This window comes from Mustela erminea, chromosome 3 (assembly GCF_009829155.1).
Source record: "Mustela erminea isolate mMusErm1 chromosome 3, mMusErm1.Pri, whole genome shotgun sequence".
Classification (NCBI taxonomy): Eukaryota; Metazoa; Chordata; class Mammalia; order Carnivora; family Mustelidae; genus Mustela; species Mustela erminea.
The window spans coordinates 92,158,159-92,181,315 of NC_045616.1; the positions used below are offsets into that span (position 1 = coordinate 92,158,159).

Sequence of the window (23,157 nt, forward strand, 5' to 3'; positions counted from 1 at the left end):
GCAGCTGAGTAAAGCCCACATTATTTTTTTCTACAGGGACCCTGAAGGTTTTGGTCTTCTAGACTTAAGGAATTGCCTTGCACATAGCCCCTGAAGAAATACTTGTTTAATGCAATGCTGTCTATCTATTTTCTTTTCTTTTCTTTTCTTTTTTTAAAGATTTTATTTGTCAGAGAGAGTGGGCACAGGCAGACAGAGTGGCGGGCAGAGGCAGAGGGAGAAGCAGCGGAGAGCCTGATGCGGGACTGGATCCCAGGATGCTGGGATCATGACCCGAGCCGAAGGCAGCCGCTTAACCAACTGAGCCACCTAGGCGTCCCTAATGTATCTGTTCTTTAACCTCTCCCTCTTCTTCTCATTCATTGGTTTTTTTAAGATTTTATTTTATTAAAAAAAAATATTTTTTAAGATTTTATTTGTTAGAGCACCAGTAAGAGTGGCAGGCAGAGGGAGAAGCAGGCTTCCCTGCTGAGTGAGGAGCCTGATGCAGGATTTGATTCCAGAACTCTGGATTGAGCTGAAGGGAAATGCTTCACTGACTGAGCCACCCAGGTGTCCCTAAGATTTCATGTTTAAGTAATCGCTTCACCTAATTTGGGGCTCAAACTTAAACAACCTTGAGATCAAGAGTTGCATGCACTACCAGCTGAGCTAGCCAGAAGCCCTCTATTTACTTAATACCCACCATTAAGAACTTACCTCCAGGCATAAATACTGAGAGAGGGACTTCATTTGGGGTCAGCAATATAACAGTCACAGCAGAATTCACTCATCACTGGGCTTGGTATTTGGGATAATGGTGAATAAGACAGTGGACACTGTCTTAGCTGAACATACCGGTAAACCCACGTAACTAAAAAAACAGGAATGTTGAAGAGGAGAGCTGGCTGTGGGAGCATGATGCCTAAGAAAAGACAAGTGAGATGCCTCTCACCCACTGCTCAAGCCTAAGGACAAGTATCACACCTTGGATGGGCCGCATCTCTGCAGCTTCTGGCTCTAATTGGTAGCAGATCACTAGGGTAGGCCAAGTGAGGTCAGGATCTCTGATTTAATCAGGCAAGCCACTTGTCTCCCTAGCCTTACCTGGGAAATGGAGGTCATAGAAATACAGAAGAACTGCGGCGAAAGACAAAAGATGAAGATATTGCAGTGATAAGCCAGTGCTCAGTGAGCCTCAGCCTCTTCCTCGAATGTGGCCTAGCCTCTTTCTATTCTGGTTACCTACACAGATTTGTGAGGCTTAAAAACCAAACTTACAAGTTGAGAAATATCAGAGTGGGGCTGTTCACTTTTAAAATGCATCTTTCACAGGTTTCTCATCACAGATCCTATTTTCTAAGATACAGTGCCCTATTAAAATAATAGTATCCTGTCAGGAATGTATCCATTGCATAAAGCAAGCTTAAATTGTGTGCTCACTGCATGTTCCCCTCCCCCATTCTTCTTCAGTGTCTCTAGTTAATCAAAAGCAGATTTTCTGATAACCATTTTCTAATGGGTTTTCTCAACATTTCCTCAGCGTAAGCTGTCTTTCTTCTCATCTTTTTAAAAATTTTGTAGCTATCTCATCTATAAAATTAAGCAGTATTTTAAAGTTTCATCCTTTGTTTTTTTAGAATAAAAAGTGGCATAGAAATCTAAATTTTTGCATTGCAGCAGTCCTTGTAGTGTAGGCAAAATGGCCCACTCTTATGCTGACGCTGGAGCTCACTGCAAGATACTGGCTTTGATATATGCAGTGCTGTCCAGCACGGTGTAAGAATCACATGAGATCATAGGAGGGGACACGGTAAACTGTTACCCTCAAGTAACAATTACAGAGCATCCTTTCTGTTAATGACTTTAGTCTTAAGACTCTGAGGAGCAAGTACTAACAGTATAGTTTAGGGTGCTCAGTTAACTGTGATACCCTTTTATATTAACCAGAAAATTGCTTTTTACAGTATTCTTTATAGAGTTTATAGCCCACCTGATGAATTGTCTACCATTGTGGAGGCAAGGATTTTCCAAGATACATGCGGACCTGAGGCTTACCTATTCTATGGGCACTGGGGAGGATTCATTATCACTGCCCATCCTCTGAGGCATTGCTGTTTGTAGTAAAGGGCACTGAAAATACACATTGTCACATCTGAAATGAAATTTATATTATTCTAAATGTCAGGTAACTTGGTGTTTCTCTGTTGCTCAGCTCAAATCTCTGCTGGGTACCTTTTTGTCTGGAGATTCAACTTCTGGAATCTGAGGACTGTAGTCTAGGTATCATGTCATCTAGTCATGGCTCTTATCCTTGACTAGTTAAGGGACACCTTTTGGTTCTGTAGGAGTAAGACTAAACACAAATCTTAAGAGGCAAGGGTTTTAGAACTCAAGCAGATTGTGGTCATATGGAAATTGCTTCCTTTAATGAATACTGAATGTGCACTAAAAAATTTGCCCTCATGGAGATTATATATGTATTTCTATATATAGAAAATAAATATAAAATATGTATTACATCTATAACAATATATTTAAAAACTTTATTTTACATATATATTTTTCATTCATATTCCTTGGGGAAGAAAAAGAATCTCTCTGGGCTTGCTTTTCATTAAAGTAAAGAACAAGCAAGTAAAAGAGCCTATTTATTCATTTATTTAAGTGAAAAGCCCGACGAGGTTCTGTTTCTTCCCCAAAGTTTACTCTGTTCCTTCCAAGTTAGGACTTTCATGTCCAAGGGTGGCAGTATGTTGGCTGCCTTTCTCATTTTGGTTTAGTTTTTCTCACAATGTCAGCATTAGGGGCAGAGTCCTTCGCGTATGTGGTCTTGTCAGGGAGGGAGGTGGGCCTGAAGCCTTGCCCACAGACAGGACCAGCTGAGGCGGCAGGGGTAACAAGAATACATCACCTTTGGGAATCAAAATAAGAAAAGCAAAAATTGAGATTATTAAGTTCCCATTAGACAGAGCTGTAATTCTTAACATATCTTAGGCATGGACATGTGAACCAGAGTTTTTTTCCTTAGTGCTGGCAGGCAGAGGGCTCTTTAGAAATAACCTGGGTGGTCCCAGCCCAAGTTCCATCCTTCTTTCCCAGCCTAGGAAAAGTAGGCAAATGACCCCCAAAAGAACCTTGATTATGGTCTTCCAACCTAGTTGCCTAGGAGTAATGCTGTTAGGGCATCTTGAGGCAGACTTTGTCTTTCCCTGGTTTAGTGAAAGGGTGATTAACTGTAAGGAGGTCAACCTTGAACTGTTTGGGCTTACTGACTAAAGCCCTTGCTTTGCTGTGAATCCTAGCACCAAAATCTCACTGCGGGGACTGCATCTTCCTTTCTCTTTTATAACTTCTTACAATAAGAACATTTAACTGAACCTAGATGTGCACTGATAGATAAATTCCTTCTTCCTGATTTACTTCACCTCTGTGTAGGGATCTGTGAGGTGGGGGATGATTCTTTGATCTTTATTGGAGAATTTGGTGGAAAAATTTCTCCTTCAGTAACTGGCATTTAGTGAGCTCTCCCTGCTTCACTCCTACTCTACTCTCCCTTTGAGGCCAAGCTGTGGAAAAATGTTTCAACTAAAACTTACACAAAAGAAAAATGAGCACCCACAGTCACCCCCACAAGACCAGGCTCTGACCCCAAGGCTTCAGAAGGGCAGACCACATCAGTTCCAGTTGTGTGGTAAGGCCAGTCATGAGTTGGCACCCATTAAGTCCTCAGTAGCTATGCTGACAAAATGAAGGGCAACAGGCACTGAACAATTCAGCCGTAATCATGTCTGGCAGTCCCAGAGAGGGAGGTAGAAGCAAAACCTCCAGGATGGGGGTGGGGGTCAGCCCGTGGCCAGAGCTTATAGGTACATTGCAGTTCTCCCCTAACACTATGTGCCTTGGAACTCCTGTACCACTTGCATCTAGGGTCTGGGGCTTGTGAAGGGTGTGGATATGCTCCTCTCCCCATGAACATGGCCTTTGCCCAAGCACTGGCATGGCAGGCTTACCTGAATGTCACCTTGTAAACCCATGGGACTTTATCTTTGGTGTGAACTATGGGCTCCAGCTGACTGGGAACTGTTGGGCTTGATCCATCACCTATAGTCCCACTTCCCCTTAAACTACTTGTTTTCAACTTCTCAGGTGGTGAGACAATGACTCATGCTTCCTTCTACCTTTGTGTTTACCAAATTATTTCTAATGACTACATTCTACTTTTGTAACAAAACCGGAATATGCTCATCAGTGTCTCCAGAGGACTTGGAGCTTGAACTTTAGAGGTCCTCTGCTAACCTGCTGGCCTCCTGCCTAGGCCTGTGCACGTAATGCCACAGGGTGTCTGGAAAGGAGTTTCCTAGTATTTGGATTTACATTCCAACCGTTGGAACTGTACTTGTATTGTTGCTCTTACAGCATCATCTGTCAGACTTGGTTTTGAGAAGGTGCCATGGGGATTGTGCTGTTCTCAAGCTGCTGAGTGCAAAAGAATATGCAGCCCATCAAAGAATCAATGTGTAAGGGCTAACAAAAGCCAGGGAGGGGAAATTTCTCCCTGAACAGATGGGTTTGTCAGCCTGTCACCAAGCCCTAGTATTGCCCTCACTGATCTTATTGGTTTGCAGAAGAACCCTTGTACCCACCCCTGGGAGAGAGATGTCTTCATTCTAAAGGCAGCCTTTTCTAGAGTCTTGACTTGAAACCATAGCCTTACATACTCGTTCAGGTACAGGTCTATAACCATAACCCACTAAAACACAGCAGGGATTACTAATCCATCTTTTTCTGGAGGTGATATGGCCGAAGGTGACATGGGCTGGAATCTCTGATTCTTTTCCTATACTCTCCTCAGGATGTTATCAGGAAAAGAAGGTTCCAGTTCCTTGTGGTCTTTGTACTCATACTACTACAGTAACATAAAATCTCCCAACTCAGTTTTGTAAAAGGACTTTATACAGAGACCAAATTTCTGCAAACCTCGCTGTATTTGATATTCTCTTAGTCAGGAGTGCAGCCAGTCCAATTCAGCTGGGGGCTCTGCTATTCTTGGCAAAAGGTCTTGTTTGTAACGGGGGAAGGGAAAGGGCAACTTACACCTTGAGCTTCAGACAGGAAGCAGCACTAAGAGGTCTGCCTTAAGTGCTCTTAATGTTTGCATTTTGGCAGCCTTCAAGACACCACAGAACCCTTGGCATTCCAGGAAGATTGACAACTGAATGGTACAGGTTGATGGACCTAAGGAGATCCTTTCATAGATAGGCTTTGATCCCCTCTAGACAAGTACCCAACCCAGTGGCTTTAAGGATCCCAATCTTCCAGGAAAGAATTTAGGTAGTTAACCTCCCTCCCCAAGAGACTATAGAAGCATCATACCTGCTAAGACTGTCACCATACAAAGACCTCTCTAACCAGCTAAAAGATTATTTCTTGTCACAGGGGCTCTGAAGTCTTCTCATACATATTATTGTACAAGTTACTGATAAAAGCCTCACATGGCCAAGCTTTACCACTCAACTCAGTGGCAGTTCTGACAGTCAGTCCATACAGGCTTTTCACCCAAGGCTAAATCCTCCAAAAAAGAGGAAGCTTGGAGTTCCTCCTTCCAGGGTTCTTGATTTCAACCAGAAAGGAGCTAATGTTGCTGAGCTTGAAAAGTCATATACTCAAAAAGGTTTGCAAAAGACACAGCTAATTTGTCTTTCTGGCCCAACCTAAAAAAAGCCCTAGCCCATGCTATATATAGGAAATGTAAAAACCTCAAGAAGTTATTAACAAAATTGTTTTAAACCAATACAGCTGGGGTTGAGGAGAGGTGGAAAAATTACTCAAAGAGGAATGGCACACATTTGTATATTCTTTTTCAAAGGACAGAGAAAAAAGTAAACTCAATAAAACTGTTCCTAATCTCTTTCCTCCATGCCACATACTTGAATAACTAAAGAAAACTAATCTTTATTCCTATCTGACAGCAGTTTTTTCCTAACTAGATGGGAACTGAAGTAACAGAGCTACCATTTTGGCATAAGGCCCTTGCCTTATGGGCAATTTCATTTGCCTTTAATAGCTTTGCAACTACTGACTTTATTTACATGATAATCCCCACATAACTGAGATTCCTCAGGGACTCTGCATTTCAAAATGCAACAGAAAGGAATTGTAATAAATACCACCAAGAACTAAAAAGTTGATCCCTATCTCTTAAAACCTGGGAGAACTGAGAGCTCAAAATACCTCAGACGTAACTCTAAGTTGTACATTATGAGCCCTAGGGTTCTTTCTCACAAGTACTAAATAAATCAATTAAGTAGACAGGTACTTTGTTTACTGAGCACAAAATACAGGCACCTTTAATTTTTTCCCTACTACCTTCCACCTACTTAACAGGAGTAAGATTTTTTAGGTCAGTTTCAGAAGTTACTCATGGAGCTTTCATTGGGGTGTGTGTGGGGGGCACAGACTCAAGAATATTTCCATGAAGGGGGAAAAAATTGGTCTATTGATAAGTCTTAAGTTATAGTCCTTTATATCAGAGGCCAGAAGGTGTACCTATATTAAAAAAGAGAGAGAGAGAAAGAGAGAGATAGAAAATGGTGGTCAAGAAAACTTCTTCACTGGATAGATACCAGTCTCTACCCAAAGTCTAAATCAACTAAAGCATTTTTAAAAAATGAGAGAGACATATTTAAGTCTAATAGATTTTCTAAAACTGGACTCAATATCTTAATATTTCTTGAGGGATAGTCTACTTCTTGGCTAAAAGACCAGACTGTCCAGGTACAAATCCCAGTTCTATACTTGCTAGCTGGCTTATCTTCAACAAATCACTTACTTATTCTCTCTGTACCTGTATTACTCATCAGTAATATAATGGTATCTACCTCACAGGATTACTCTAAGTCTGAATTGTGATCACATACGTTAAAGTGCTTCAAATGGTGCTATGCACACAGAGCATTCTATGTCAGAAGTACTGTTACAGAGGAAGTATTACAAATGCATTTCAGCTTTAGCATGAATCCAACTTCGTTCTAGCCTCTTGCTGTAACAACACATTTATAAAGTCTACCTAGTTTCAAAGTAAACACTTTTTGTATGGTATAACCTTGTAAAAATTGAAGGTTTACATCTAGTACTCAACCAAAGAAACAGGAATCTGTTCCAAGGCTGAAGAAAAAAGTTCAGGAGTAACTGGGAGATGAATCCTAAGAATTTTCTCCAGTGGGAATGTGGACGAGGTAGGAATTTTATGCATGTGTTGAATTTAGGACTTGGAGCTCAGCGATTCCCTGTTAAGGGAGATGTGACCCCCCCCGTAATTATCAATACTTGAAATATTTCACTTTTCAATAGGAAAAGGAAAGCATATTAGGATAAAAAGAGCTTTTGAAGCAGCAACCAAATAGCATTTAATGAAGTAAGAGGGGAGTACTCTCATATCTACTGTATATTTTAAGAGTTTGTCACTGGATTAGATGTCTACAGAAGCTACACTTTGTCTCAGAGCTGAGTATGAAAGCATCACATTTACTATGACCAAGAAGTACCTGTAAGCATCTCTTTTTTTGGCCATTCATTCCAGCAAATGGACTCTTATTTGTATGAAAAGCTTCTAAGATCATACACTGACCCAACATTTTGCCAGGTAATAGCTTTTAAAGGGAAACATCAGCACTTATCCTTCCAGTGTTAAACTTGGCTTAAAAAATAGAAGCTATAGACACTGCAATCCTCATCTTCCAATAGAGAAACTGTTAGCTTACTAAACTAGTTAAGAATAGGACAAGAAACTATATTGGGGTTACTCAAATAGCTGTTTTAACTACTAGAAAGACTACACAGGTGGTTCAACAGAATTTACTTGTATATTTTCCATTTTCTGTACTATTTGAAGGCATAGGATAGCTTTGTATTAGCTTTCTACAATACTGTGTTTTAAATTTATCCAGTAAACTAAGATGCAGTACAACTTTTATACAACTTAGGAGATAAAAAAAAAAATCTCCACAAGAGAAAGAAAGCAACTCAGCAGGCCCTGGTATTAAAACATTTTTCCAGAATAAACAGATATGCAATTGCATTAAAAGGCAGTTTTCAAATATTTTCAGTTACACCAAGATTCCTTCCAAATATCTGCCTTGCTAAACCAATGCAACCGATTCTTACTCAGTTAATAGTGGGGCATGGATTTTGGTAAATGTTTATGGTTTTACTTTCTTCATTATCAAAAATCTTTTAAAGTGCTATCAAGCAGCAAATAAGTTGCATTAGTTCTCTGCTTCCGGTAGAGGTGCCAATTCCTCATGGTAGAGGTACAAACTGTGAAATTGCGAAAGGTACAGTTTAACAGTAAGTAGTGCATGAAAAACAGTAACACGTGGCCTAAATACAGAGTTGGACAGAATCAAACCAGTTATGTCTATAATTGCTCAAGTGAAATGGATATAGTTTCATTCAAACATTTAAAATAAAGTCTGAAATTATAATTGGTGGTTAGAATCAAATTTGAAGAATTTCTTGATAAAATATAAATCTGTTCTTTTGAAATTGGAAATGAAACTATTAATTGATGGGAGAGCTAGAGACTTATTAACCCCTCCTACACAGATAAGGAAATAAGTGACAAAGTCTCTTGCACTGAAGTTATGTATTTTAACAGCTTTACATGTAATATTCATATATAAAAAACTTTAAGTGCTTTTCTCCAATTTAAAAATCTAAAGAATTCAAAAATAAGGCATTCAATATTTGAAAAAAGTACAGATTTACAAAATGTGTATTATTCTGTCATGAAAACTCCACACCAACATTATACACTTGGAAAAAAATACAAACAGGATATATTACAAATTTATGTAAGCAATAACTTAGTTCACACCATGCAATAAAAAGTACATTAATCAAGATACACAAGCTTTTGTAGGTTCTAAACTGAAGGACTTTTTTTTTTTTTCTGCAGAATCCTTAAAACCTGTGGCACTTAAAATTTGTTAGCCTTTCTACTGAGAGGTAAATTATACACAACAATGATGAAAAAAATTAACAGACCAGTTGTCTATTATGAATCATTCCAGCTTTGTTCAACAATGGCCGAAACTCTTTTCTCATATTCTCGTTTGTTTTCCTGATAAAGCTGTGCTGCCTGGCTATTGGCTGGACTGTTTGGATTTGGTTCATCCAGCAGAGACTGGAAGGAAAGAGAAAGGAAAAAATCTGTGGAATCTGTGGAGAGTTACTCTTTACATTAACATAGGTCAGATACCGAGCATACGGGTTGTACAAAAAACCAAATTACTCAGTAAAGAAATGGCAGATATTAGTGTATCTTCTGTATTTTCAGGTCTTAAATACTTTCAGAAATGGCTTGATCAATTCAGTAATTTCCTCCTGCTAGAGAACTGAAACTTCCAAAACACATAGTACTCAACTGCCTTAAAACCTCTAATTTCAAAGAAATTAGGAAAGAATATTCTTCAACATACTGAACTATTAGCCAAGAAATAAAAAGCTTGATTTGGTTAATATACAATACCTAGAAATAGCAACTAACATTTTCCGAAGTTAAACTCTATTTTTGTGGTTACAAATGTCTGACAGTAAGTTGGATAGAGAATCTTGTTTCATCAAGAAAACATACACATCTAGCAGCAACGGAATGAAATAGGGAAGCTGAAAACAATGTTTATAAAACATGATAGGGAAAGCTTTAAAAAAAAAGGGCACAAACCAAAATTTTCCTTCTGCTACTCTCACATCCACATAAACTAAAACATCCCTCATTCCACCTCTCCAAAATTGTCATTCAAGGTCAACTCTGAAATAATCTGCCAGTGTTTTTGGCAAATGGTAACACGATCTCTTCTTTTTTAATAGGATTTCTTGAATAGGCTATCATACTTAATGATTCTCTGCATTTCAGTTTCCTGAGGTCCCTATGGTTTTTCTAAGCAATCATCTTTCACTATTCTTTTTTTTTTTTTTTTTGGATTACTAATCGTGTATTGATAAGAGGTTTTTCTTTCACTATTTCTAAGAAGTATTTTCCTTTTCCACATCTGTGGCTATGCTGCATGGGCATAAATACCTACCTGTGAGAACACTTTATTTACACAAGGATCAGGAAAATGACTGTGGGTTTGATCCACTGTGGTCACTAACAAAAAAGCAGACCAGCTGTCTGCAAATTGTGGGGTTTTATCCAGGCTATGCCACTGGTTACCTGCTACTGCTCCTGAAGGAGCTGCCTGTATCCCACAGAATCTTGAAAAAAATGATCATGCAACCTAACACACCCTTACCTGAATTGATGTTAAGATAGAAGATACATCATATGTTGGACTCCATCGATTCTGAAGGATATCTAAACATATGCTACCATCAGCATACACTGCAAAGACAACACTAAAGTTGGTTACCTATTAACTTTATCATATTTAACAGTTAAAAGAGAAATCTTTACCACAAACAGAATGCTTGGCCCAGTCAGAAGTTCTGAACATTGTTACCAAACCCTCCTGTCTCACGGGAAAACCAGTGTTAAAACTAAGGTCTCTTATTTTGCACCTTTTCAACAGGGAACTTTGTCAGAGTTCAATTTTTTCAACACCCACCTTATAGCCAATCGGTTTGAATCTTCTATTTCTAAACTCTTTAAATAAAGCTCTTGGAAAAAAAAACAAACAAAAAAACCTTATTTTTTGACATCATAATTACTCTCCCAGAAATTATTCCTAAAAGAAATAAATGTAGACACATGAAGTTTTATTTATAGGAAGAGTTCACTATGATACGGTTTATAAGTGTTTATATACTGTTTATGGACCTAAAGAGGTGACTGGCTAACAGTAACATTTATATAATCAATACCAATGTAGCCAACAGAAAAGATACACATCTACCCTCTGTTAACTGATACAGAAGACATCCACAATGTAGACCACCTTAATAAGTTTTCAAATTTTAGAGGAAAATGACATTTTTTACAAAATGTTTTAAGTATTTTCATTTGAAGTATAATTGTTTTCATTTGAAGTCTGTGTAGATACAAAAACATTTGTAAGACTAAATGCCAAATTTAAGTACTGGTTCTAAGTAACAGGATTCTTGCATTTTATGATTTGTTTTATAATGAGAATGCATTCCTTTCATAATCAAAAAATAAAAATCCAGTGATTAACACGTTTAAATTCTAACATTTGGGAAGTTTTTTCCCCTCTTGAACTGATTATGTGAAAATACAACGAACATAAATTTTTACCCTCTTGTGAGACTCTATGTCTACATGACGTATTTCCAAAAGTAGAAATGCTACACTGACAAAGGATAAATGCATTTAATGTTACAGATACTGCCAACTTTGGAAAGCTTCACTGAGCAAGCCTGATCATCTTACATAAAGACAAGAGTAAGTAAGGCTTTTTGGGGGAGAGGAGGCAAATTATACTTAAATATTGTCATTTCTCAGGGCTCTCTCTATCCTCCATCCTTTCTCTTCTGGCCCAGTGTACACCCTCGGGGTGATGTTCTTCACTCTCATGGCCTCAATGACCATCCATGTGCTAGCTACTTACAGTTACTAGTTTTAGAGAGCCTAAGTGGGATGCCTGGGTGGTTCAATCGGTTAAGCAGCTGCCTTCGGCTCAGGTCATGATCCTCGGTTCTGGGATCAAGTCCCACAATTTTCAAATATTGATTTCAAGTATTTATGCCACATTAGGCTCTCTGCTCAGCAGGAAGTCCACTTCTCCCTCTGCCTGCTATTCCCCCTGCATGTGCTCACTCTCTAATAAATAAATAAAATCTTAAAAAAAACAAAACAAAACAAAAAAACAGCACAGCTTAGTGTCTTATTATCTATCCCACAGGAACATCAAACTTGGCGGGTCTAAAAAACAATTATCACCTCTGTAAGACCCATAAAAGTACAAAATGATTTTTAAAGTTTTGAACTAGTAACTATTTATAAGAAATAATCCAAAAGTAAATCAGAAATCAAGCATCCTTCAACTAATGAATAGATAAACAAGATACAGTATATATCCAAATAATGAAATTTCCTTCAGCAATAAAAGGAAAGGAATACAATTACAACACAGATGAACCCTGAAAACTATGCTAGCTGAAAGCAGTCAGTCACAAAAGACCACATATATTACAGGATTTCATTTATAAGAAACGTCCAGTACAGGCAAATCTACAGAGGTAAGAAAATAGGACTGCCTAGGGCTAGGGTGCTGGGATAAAGGGGAGTGATTGCCAACTGTCACAGAATTTTTGGGAGAGAATGAGAAAAATGTTCTAAAATTGATATGGTGACAGTTGTATAACTCAATGTACTAAAAACCCCTGAACTATAAAATTTAGGTGAATGAACAGCACAATATGTGAATTATATTTCAAATAAAGATGCTTAAAAAGTGTATCAGAAAGTTAGTAAAAAAGTACCAGTAAAAGAAAAAAAGGGAAACCACTATTATGAAGGAGTAAGAAATAATCAAATACACTGTTTCCCCAAGGATGAAAATACCATACCTCCATACACAGAACCCCTGGCACATTGTACAGTCTTTCCCACCTTCATTTACAGAGCCTTCTTACTACATTGTGGGTCAATTCAGTAGTAAGTTTTCGATTACAGTGGAATAAATATTAAGTGACTCCTTCTGAAAGTAAGTTAACTGATGGGGAAGACCATATTTAAATGAGCCAAGGTTACAAAAAGGAAGCTTAAATATTTTGGAAAGTCTTTTGTACAGTAATTTATAATCCAGGAATATACATGTATTAGAAGTAAATAGGAAATTATAGAAGAGCAGATTTAATTACAAAGAGTCAGTCAGAAATCATGGAAAACAGGAATAAAAAATTTCTCCGGGGGTGCCTGGGTGGCTCAGCTGGTTAGGCATCTGCCTTGAGCTCAGGTCATGATCCCAGAGTCCTGGGACTGAGACCCACATTAAGCTCCCTGCTCCTCAGGAAGCCTGCTTCTCCCTCTCTGCCTGCCCCTGCCCCTGCTTGTGTTCTCTGTGTCGAATAAATAAATGAAATCTTAAAAAGTAAATAAAAAAATTTATTTCTCCACATAAAAATAGGAATGATAGAAAAAATAAAAAACTGTACTTAAAAAAACCCTTAAAAACGTAAGAACCTTTGACCCAGTAATCCCACTTCTAAAAACTTGTTCTATAATAATATTCATGGTTATGTGGGAAGATTTTCAAGAATGTTCTAAGTGCCAATTAAAATTACAAACAACCTGGAGCACTTGGGTGGGAACTGAATCTTGATTTTGGCTCAGGTCTTGATCTTAATATTGTTTAATATTAAATCATATTAAGTTATTAATATTCAGTTTAATATCATGAGATAGAGCCCCATGATAGGCTCCACCTTTAACATGAAGCCTACTTAAGATTCTCAATCTTGGGGCACCTGGGTGGCGCAGTGGGTTAAACCTCTGCCTTCGGCTCTGGTTATGATCTTATGGTTCTGGGCAAGCCCTGCATCGGGCTCTCTGCTCAGCCAGGAGCCTGCTTCTCCCTCTCACTCTCTGCCTGCCTCTCTGCCTACTTGTGATCTCTGTAAATAAATAAAATCTTAAAAAAAAAAATTCTCACTCTCTCCCTCTTTGCACCCCTCCCCCCGAACTTGCACTCTCTCTCAAAATAAAAAATATTTTAAAAAAGATTTTATTTGACAGAGATCACAAGGAAGCAGAGAGACAGGTAGAGAGAGAGGGAGAAGCAGGCCTCCCACTGAGCAGAGAGCCTGACGGAGGCAGGGCTTGAGCTCAGGACCCTGAGATAATGACCTGAGCTGAAGGCAGAGGCTTTAATCCATTGAGCCACCCAGGTGCCCCTAAAAAATAAAATCTTTAAAAAACCCTGAAAATCACCAAAAACTGGACAGACTGATTATGGTAACCTCACAGAACATTTATGCAGCCATTAAGAATGATGCAAAAGAATATTTAATAAGGAAAGATATTCACAGTTCATAAAAATGTTACTTAATTACATACAATATGATCTCAATTTTGTACAAGCATTTATTTGTACTTATTATTTTTAGATTTTATTTATTTGAGGGGGGAGAGAGGGAGGGGGAAGAGATCACAAGGGGGGAAAGGTTAAAGGGAGAAGCAGACTCCCTACTGAGCAGGGACCCCAATGTAGCTGATCCCAGGACCGTGGGATCACGAGGCAAGCCAAAGACACTCAACCAAATGAGCCACCCAGGTGCCCTCTTTGTATTTTTAAAAGATTTTTATTTATTTATTTATATTTGATAGAGAGATCACAAGTAGGCAGAGAGAGAGAGGGAGGAGGCGGCCTCCCACTGAGCAGAGAGCCTGAGGCGGAGCTTGATCTCAGGACCCTGAGATCCTGACCTGAGCCGAAAGCAGAGGCTTAACCCAGTGAACCACCCAGGCGCCCCATATTTTTTAAAAAGCTAAATTTTAAGCAAAAATTTTTTGGTATCCTTCTATTTCTACAAATAAATAGTATTATTTTAAAATCAAAAGTATTAAGACAAAACAACTTTACCTGAAATTTGGAACCTTCTAAAGATTTTAGGCTACAAAAACGTAGCTAATACTGACATGGAAGCAACATCCTGAAGTGGCCTGTTGCAGTAAGAGTTATGGGGCAAGGCCTAAAAGGAAGGAAAGAACTCTTCCCCCCCATCATTTATAAAGTTTAATAAAATGTTACTTACCATTTGGATGAAACATTTTGGATAAAAACCTAACAGTTGGTGGTTTATTTGGATACTCTTCAGAAAATTCTATTACTAGTTTAAAAGTACCTAGATAGAAAAAAAAAATCAGAATAATTATGGTAAAGAAAAGCATTACTTTTTAAACTCTTCATCAATGAATTCCCAACCCATACTGGTTTTTGTACAACCACACAAAAAGTAATGTCAATTCTGGCTTAGCACATAAAACATATGAAATATACTTTGATTTACGTTAGACTGGTAACACACAGCACTGGCAAGCACTTGGGAACACACACTTTCATGTGCTATTGGGTGGGAATGTTAAACTGCCATATTTTTGGAAGGCAATTTGGCCCTAGCTATTGAAATTTAAAATGCACATTTGGGAAACTACAGCTAGTTTATTATAGCTTAGAAGGGGGTATGCCAAAGGATTTTAAGAAGGGCTAACTACCACATGACAAAGGACTTCGATCAGAGGCATGGACATTACTCTGAAAGGTCTTTTCCATCCCCTTACAAATCCTTTCACTCAAATATGCCAAGAACCAGTAAGTATTAATGTAACTGCCTAGTGTGGTTATAGTCCAACATGGTACATACACTCTTGTAAAGTGGTATTTTATGGTCAGTACAGACAGGATTTTAAAAAAATTATGCATTCTAACAAAGTCAATCTGTTCACAGCATACAAAGTAGAACTCTCTAATTCTATTTTGCAGAAATAACCATTATTACTGGGTATTTGTATGTTTTTCTAGATTTCTATCCTGTTTATTCACTATCCAGAGTTCTTTTATTTTGAGGACATCCACCTGAAGGTTGGAGAGGTGTTCTACCTACAACCCCTTGGACATACTCAGTAAAATCGAGACTTATTCTTAATGAAGTCAATAAAAAAGTTTAAACCATTCCAGATGTCTCTAGAAGGTTCATCCCGATTTCAACAATGTAGTTTTAAAAAGCAAAACAAAAATCCATTCTTGTATTTATTTTATCCAATATTTTATCTATATATTTGGTATACAGCCTCTACCTTTTTACATTGTTTTTGCTGCTGGAAATCTGGGATTAGGGAAGCCAAAGATATACACAAAATCAAAAGTGGTTATCTATTTCATACTCTGAATACATCAGAGTTGTTATGAAAAGTACAGTTAAATAGTGAAGATAGTCTTTATGTATTTTCAAAGTGTACATTTTAATTTGCTTTAATTAAAAAAACTTACTGTAAAAAATTTCAGCCCACACAAATATGAACAGCAATTTTCAAGTTTTTTTTTGCCCACTTTATGGAGTCTCAGGACCCCTTTATACTCTTATTCCCAAACTTCCAATGGGAAGTCAACTGAAGGTGAAGCTGGGAAAGGACACATATGACAGCATACCATTTTACAGATTTCCACCAAAAATGAAAAATAATTTCATTTTTAAATATTGGCTCCTCAATAACTAACTTGCAAAAATTCCCAATTTTTAACAATCTGTTATGAATCAGTACAAACTGCCTCCAGCACGCTGCTGAATGTAACTATCAGTATTTCTTACACTAGACATATTTAACTCATGAATTTTTTAAGTAATTTCTATGCTCAGTGTGAGGCTCTAACTCATGACCAAGATCAAGAGTCACGTGCTCTACCGACTGAGCCAGCCAGGCACCCTAACCCAGAAAATTTTTCCAAATATTCATTCATTCATTACTGTAAACTCACTACACATTAACTTAAATGACATTTAATGAAAAGTAATGTGTTTCCCCACCAAGTTAGTGAGAGGCTTAGCACTGTCTCACATTTTTGCAATTCTCTTTAATGACTGGCTTAAGAGAAGACAGCTGGACTCTCTCAGCTGCTTCTACATTTTATCTGTTGCAATATGCTGGGAGGAGGCTGAAGAAAACAAAGTTTCACAAAAATATGTAAGTGAAAAATATTTTCCTGTTTTTTTTCAGATAATTGTAAATATTCCTTTTTGATTACTATAGTAAGAAAGTGGTAGGTTTTTAAGGGTTAATTGCAATGTAGAATCTGAAATCACACACATTTTTGCATCCCTTACACCAAAATCTGTTACAAGCTGCATAAATGTCTGATTCATCCCTAATTTTCTATTATACACTGGTCATTCAGAAAATATTGGTTCAATGAATGATACAATTGTTGTAAACCTTGGGGCATTTCATTAAATACTATCCAAAAACAAATCACAATTAGGTAATACCACCTACTGATGTTATCCGAGATGTCTTAAAGTACTGGGAAAGGTTACTTTATCAGTAGCAACAATACTGTCACTTTCCTTGATCTAACAGCTCACTTCAATCACTTGAGTACGTCTGCCAAACAGTCGAATCTAAATTATCAGTTTGTCTCTCATTCATTCAAGTAAAAATGTTCCATGAAAATAAGTTTAAGTTGCAACTCAAACAACTGCAGAAGTGCTTTTCCTCCAGAAAATCATTACAAGAAGTGTTTTATGCATACTTTCCGCTTCATCACACAGAATATTTTAAGAATGTATACCCAAGGGTCAGAATGGTAATAGTATCTATTCTTCATCAAGAACATTTCTTTCTTTTTGCAATCAAGACAAAAAAATTTTAAGTGAAAGTGGCAGTTTTTAAAAATGCAAAGAACATGGGCACCTGGCTGGCTCTGTTGGTGGAGCGTGAGGCTCTTGATCCCAGGGTTGTAGGTTTGAGCCCCGCACGCTGGGTGTAGAGATTACTTTTACAAAAAAAAACAAAAATAAAAACTAAACTAAACAAATTTTAAATTTATAAATAAATAAATAAATAAATAAATAAAGCGACTATTAGTACAGTTTAGAGCCACTGTGTTGATCTGGGCCAGGATACTAAACTACATAGGTCCAGTTTTAGCAACTTATGTTTCTGTATCACCAGTACAAATGCTGATACAGTAAAAAGGGCAAATGTCTTAGTGTTGGTGTAAAGACAGTTTTAATTACAAAGAATCCATGGAACAGTCTTAGGGACTAAAAGAAGGGGTTCATGGACTACCCAAGAACCCCCTATATGCAAAAAGCTGAAGTCCTTAAGTACTTCTCTTCCATTCCTTACCCCCACCTTAGCGGTAACCACTTTGAAAAGTGTGTTCATACAACCCTTTAATACACACACACTTGCATCCCTGTATTTGGTAAAAATGTAATGCAACATGTATCATTCTGAAACTTTGTCTCTTGAGACTTATTTCCAGATCTACCTTACTGTTTATTCCACAATCTAAATACATTATAAATTTGCTTAACCATTTTTCCCTATTAGGCATTCAGGTTATGTCTTTAAAAACAGCACAATCAATCTTTTTTTTTTTAAAGATTTTATTTATTTGACGGAGAGAGAGAGATCACAGGACAGGGCAGCATGCAGAGAGAGCAGGGGAAGCAGGCTCCCCACTGAGCAGAGAGCACGATGTAGGGCTCGATCCCAGGACCCTGAGATCATGACCTTAGCTGAAGGCAGAAGCTCAACCCACTGAGGCACCCAGGCGCCCCTACATTTAGTATCTTTGTGTAAGTATCTTCAATGGGTTAGTGTTCTAGTGCCATTTTGATCATTAAAAATCTGTTCAATAATTCTTAAAACTTTATGCTATAATTAAGGAAAATCTAAGAACCTGGTTAAAATCAATGATGAAAAGCTCAATTATAAACATGTATCAGAACCAGTTTTCCATTTTTCTGGCTCTTGGTGAAAAACTAAATTTAAGAGGCAAAGGATTCCACAGAATGCTAACTATTTATGGGTATCAAAAGTAAGCTGTACATGCAGCTACTGGCAGCTATGTTATCTTTTTTTTTTAAGATTCAAAAAATTTTTTATTTTTAGGTAATCTCTGCACCCAATGTGGGGCTTGACCTTACAACCCTGCGACTGAGTCACACGCTCTAATAAGTGAGCCAGCCAGATGCCCCAACTACATATGTTTAAGAACAATTTCAGTTCAAAAAAAAAAAACAAAAAAACAAAAAAAACAATTTCAGTTCAACACCTTATCAACATAGATAACAATGTTAAAAAAGCATGATTATCCTCCTTTAACCTACCATCTAGCCCTATAGTTCTACAGCCAATTACCAAAATGACACAAAGAGCTGACAATGAAGATGGTCAAGCTGATGTGGAAAGAAAAGACCTTTATGAACTAGAAATTCTCAGTAGCATTATTTAGTTTTAATTTGACCTAGTAACAACAGAAAATAGTTTTAAGGTAGATATGTTAGTATTATAATTTCCTACTTAAAAGCAGTGTTCTAATACTACAGAAAACATAATTGAGAATGACTTACCATCTTCAAAGGGTGTCCCTTCTGGTCTGAAAACGAAAAGATTTCTGATTAAAAGATGTTTCATTCTGCCTTTTCCTGATTTTTTTTTTTTTTCTCTCTCCTAAAGTAGGCTTCAAGCCCAGTGCTGAGCCCAACATAGGGCCCAATCCTAAGACCCTGAGATCCAAAATCTGAGCTGAGATCAAGAATCAGCTACCCAACTGAGCCACCCAGGTGCCCTGTTTCCTTGATTTTTAAGAGTGGAAAGGATAAACTCAAACAGAGAAAGAGGGGCTCATTTTAATGATGTGGAGTTTTAAGATATTGTTTAGTATTATCCTAGCCCTAGATTTTTATAGACACAGGTATAAGGAGTAACTATTTTCTAAGTTTTCATGTTTTAGCACACAATTTTAGCACACAATTCAGTTCATAAATACCAACCAGTCATTTTGTAAATGTGTATTCTTAAGAGAAAAATACTCGTATTTTCAGTTTACAACAATAAGATAGAAATACCCTTTAAGGTAACTGTACCAAACCGAAGTGTCCTGCTTCCCAACAAAGCAACAGCTCTGTTCAAAACAGCTAGACAGAACTGACTGTAACGAAGAAACCCCACTTTCTTTTGCTTAAATCTTTTCCCTGCCTCCACATCCCAATTTCATCTTTCCTAAGCAGCACCATCAAGGTTCAATTATTTTTTGCAAGTTAGCCTGAATTTAATATTTAATATAATCTCTTTAGAATAAACTAACTTTTCACTACTATTTAACTTGTAACTAATTCAATGGCAACTCAGAATTCCACTTATGAAGGTGTTCCTTCCTTTAAAGTTTTAGTGCAAACCCTAGTTTTGAAAAGCGTGAAAAAAGAAAGACCAAGCCCAGAAAAACAGAAGAAAAGGTGTAAGGAAATTTTAAATCAGGAAGCATATACGTGGGGTGCCTAGCATGTAATGTGGTTAAGCAGCCAACTCTTGATTTAAACTCAGGTCATGATCCTAGGGTTGTTGAAACTAAGCCCCGTGTAGGGCTTGGCAATAGCTGTGGAGCCTGCTTGAGATTTTTTTTTCCCCTCTCTCTGCCCTTCTGTTCCCATCCCCCAACCTGTTTCTCTTGGGGAAAAAAAAAAAAAAAGAAAGAAAGAAAGAAAGAAAAGAGCAATTCTCACAATATATATAATGTATTAAGCATTTTTTGTTAATTCTTGCCACACTGGAAACTCTGAGCATTTTTTTATTCTTAGTCTTTTTGTATTTTTAAAAGAATGAAATGCAAGCATAAACATTTTGGTACATTTTGTACAAAATAACTTACCCTTTCTTTTTAGTTTCAAATGATATTTTTAATCAGGTAAAACCCACTGATTATAAAATAACAGGCAGTAACACCAACACAAATTTTATTTAACTGCAAAAACACTTCGCAGAAATTTTAAAAAAATTTTGCAGCTTTTGTAAGAGTCCCTGATTCCACTTCAGCCTCTGCCTAATTGACACATTCACTTTCCTTAAAGAATTACTATACCTATCATTTATCATTCTACTCACCCAAATATAACTGCATTCCACTGCATAATGTTGTTTTCAGATGGTGCACCACTGACACCCACAGGTGGGTCCTCTTGCAACCTAGAAATCCACAGTAGTAATTTTCAAAGTTGAACATTAAGGTCACTACGCAGGCCAAAGAGAACCGTTATGGACTATTCTACCTACTTTGACACAAACTAAGTCATTTCCTTGTTCTTGTGTTGAGGTGGACTAAACCATATGACTTAAAAATAAATCAACCACCTATATACTTATTAAATACCTCTCCAAACTGTCTCAATTCCAAAGAGCTTTGGACTCAATACTCTCTGATTATGAAGGTCAAGATGTATCTTCGGGAAGTGATGCATACAGACTGCCATTAACAGTAAAAATTAAAAGCCCCAAGTGCAAAAACCATTTTCACAGACCATCTTTTTTGCTGCTGTAAATATGGAAAAGGCGGTCTGTGTGAGTCTAAACCATTGCTACCAATGCAATATGGCCACCAACCCCCCACACCAAGGCAAACATTAAATGGCTGAAAACACTAATATTCAATTTAATTAGCAAACTAGTTTTAAGCAGGAGAGTAGCTTTAATCCATTTGCTTCAATTAGCAATAGCTTTTAAAATAATCAAGCCTCAGTTATGTTTTTCATCTGCCCCTATTTTAAAGATCTGCACTAAATCTACCTCTCCTATCAGTTGACCCGATACAAGGCTACCTTCCAACATCTGTCACAATCAAATTCTCATAACCTGGAAACCCTTGGAAAACTACCAAAGGAGCCCTGTGGAGATGGGCAGTAAGAAACCAGAGCAACAATGGACATAAACTGGAAGTTTTATTACATAGCTTTCACTCATCGGAGTTAACATGAAATTTGATTTTAAGCTGGAGAAGACAACTTTTGCACCAAACAGAGCATCTCCTTGCAAAGGCTGTCATTTCAACAGAAAAATAAACGAGACTCTTTATACACATATCTGTATGTAGTGACTGTCATAGGACATGATACTTTGAATTAGGCTTTTCAAATAGTTTTCAGTCAGGCTCAAACACATCAAACCACGACGACTAGAAGCCTTTAAAGAATAAGGCTGCTTCTCGCCCACCAAAGGTAAACGGCTAATTACAAATACATTCAATGATAAAACTGCCCAAAGCCCAAAAGAACGGCCTCCAAATGCCTCACCTATGCCCTTATAATGGCGAAGTTGAAAGGTTACTTCCTGAGCAGCTAACCTAAGTTTTTATACTAGATATTTTGATTCAATCAGGGCAGATCTCTCCAGGAAAACAAAAACAAAAACAAACCACACTCAAAAATGTGCAGTGGATCGTAATGCTAAGTTTTCTCATTTTTCCCCCGTACCTCCAAGCATTCAATCAAAGGTAAACAACTGAAAAAAAGTCAATTCCTCCTCACTAACCCAAGCACCACCTAACAAAACCCTATTTTACAAAAGGAGGCCCAGGGAGTATCGGGTTAGCGCCAGTCTCCAAGAAGGCATTTTTCCAGACTTTGGAGGCTATAGATAGGGCTTTAGACACCAGGCCACAGAGCTGAGTTCCAGAAGGCACTGGCATCCCGGGCTGCCAGCCCGAGTCCCAGGTCTCTAAGCCAGTTCTCAAGGTCCTTTCGGGCGGGTGAGGGAGAGTCGGGTTTCGGAAGATGGGTTAACAACCTCCGGACCTCGCGCTGCAGACCCCACCCTCACTGCAGAAAGAATGGGAGGGGCGCTTTTCGCCCCAACCCGGCCCATCAGCGAAGACCGCAGGGCTATCCGGGAAAACTGGTGCAGCAAGCGAGAAAAAAGATTCTGCAAGGATCGGCTTCTGGGGGACAGGGGCGGACACGACAGGATGCAAGGGCGCAGAGATGAGGCTTGAGCTCTAGGGCCAACGTCGGGCAGCTGACCCAAGTGGGCAGCGGGGAATCCTTGGACAGACCACAGCCATCTTTCTACCTCTGGGGGCGGGGGGGCGGTAATCAAAATTTCTTGCGTCGGAAGAATGAGCAAGCAAGGATGGGGGACTGCGAATGCGGGTTAGGACTGGGCTTCCGTCGGTACCGCTGGGCCCACGGTCGGCCCTCATAGGGTTATGAGAGGAAAGTGTCCCGGATCCCCGCCCTGCAGCCCCACAGCTATGGGGAGGAGCCTTCAACCAGGAGAAGATGAGGGCCCTTACCGCTTGAAATCCCGCATGAGCCTCCTCCGGGCCGGAGTCGACATGCTCCCCAGCTGCCCCGCGGTCAGTCTGAAAGAAAAGAGTCCCGCGCAGCCCCCCCACCCCCCGGCGCGGCGGCCGAATCACTGAGGGTCACCGCCGCCGCCGAGGCTGCACAAACAACCCTGCAATGACGTCTCCCTCCGCCGCCTCCAGATCCCTCCGCCCTCCGCCAGTACCACGGGGTGAGGGGTGAGGGAGAAGGGCACGGGACGTATGAGAGCTCGTTACGGGAGCTTTTGCGCAGGGTTCTATCCATTTGGGCTTCCCGATATAATCTATAAGTCAGTGTTCTCTGTTCTCAGTCTGGAGAGTGTGGATTAAGAAATCCAGAAACCGAAACACCATCCTGTGTCTCCCCCTTTCAGTACTTAAACTCGACCGGGTG

The 23,157-nt window shown here is 38.6% G+C and overlaps 1 protein-coding gene and 1 long non-coding RNA gene across 4 annotated transcripts; one reads left to right on the plus strand and one right to left on the minus strand.

Annotated features, from left to right (window-relative positions):
- Window positions 1-562: 562 nt before the first annotated feature.
- UBE2B (ubiquitin conjugating enzyme E2 B) lies at window positions 563-22,911 on the minus strand. 3 transcript variants are annotated; one of them, XM_032336718.1, is made up of 7 exons: window positions 22,731-22,911; window positions 20,552-20,632; window positions 19,021-19,046; window positions 14,698-14,787; window positions 10,278-10,366; window positions 9,028-9,166; window positions 563-2,893 (listed from the first exon to the last, which is right to left on the minus strand). In XM_032336718.1, exons 1-6 carry the CDS (start codon window positions 22,772-22,774, stop codon window positions 9,038-9,040), a joined length of 459 nt encoding a protein of 152 aa, XP_032192609.1. In that variant the 5' UTR covers window positions 22,775-22,911; the 3' UTR covers window positions 563-2,893; window positions 9,028-9,037. The 3 variants fall into 3 exon arrangements, with proteins under 3 accessions (XP_032192609.1, XP_032192611.1, XP_032192608.1); XM_032336720.1 differs by lacking the exon at window positions 563-2,893 and adding an exon at window positions 5,819-6,528; XM_032336717.1 differs by lacking the exon at window positions 563-2,893 and having other exon boundaries at window positions 7,823-9,166.
- LOC116586570 lies at window positions 10,365-16,876 on the plus strand. Its single transcript, XR_004284071.1, has 2 exons — window positions 10,365-11,383; window positions 15,465-16,876. It is a non-coding gene; the product is annotated as an uncharacterized LOC116586570 (long non-coding RNA).
- Window positions 22,912-23,157: the final 246 nt, after the last annotated feature.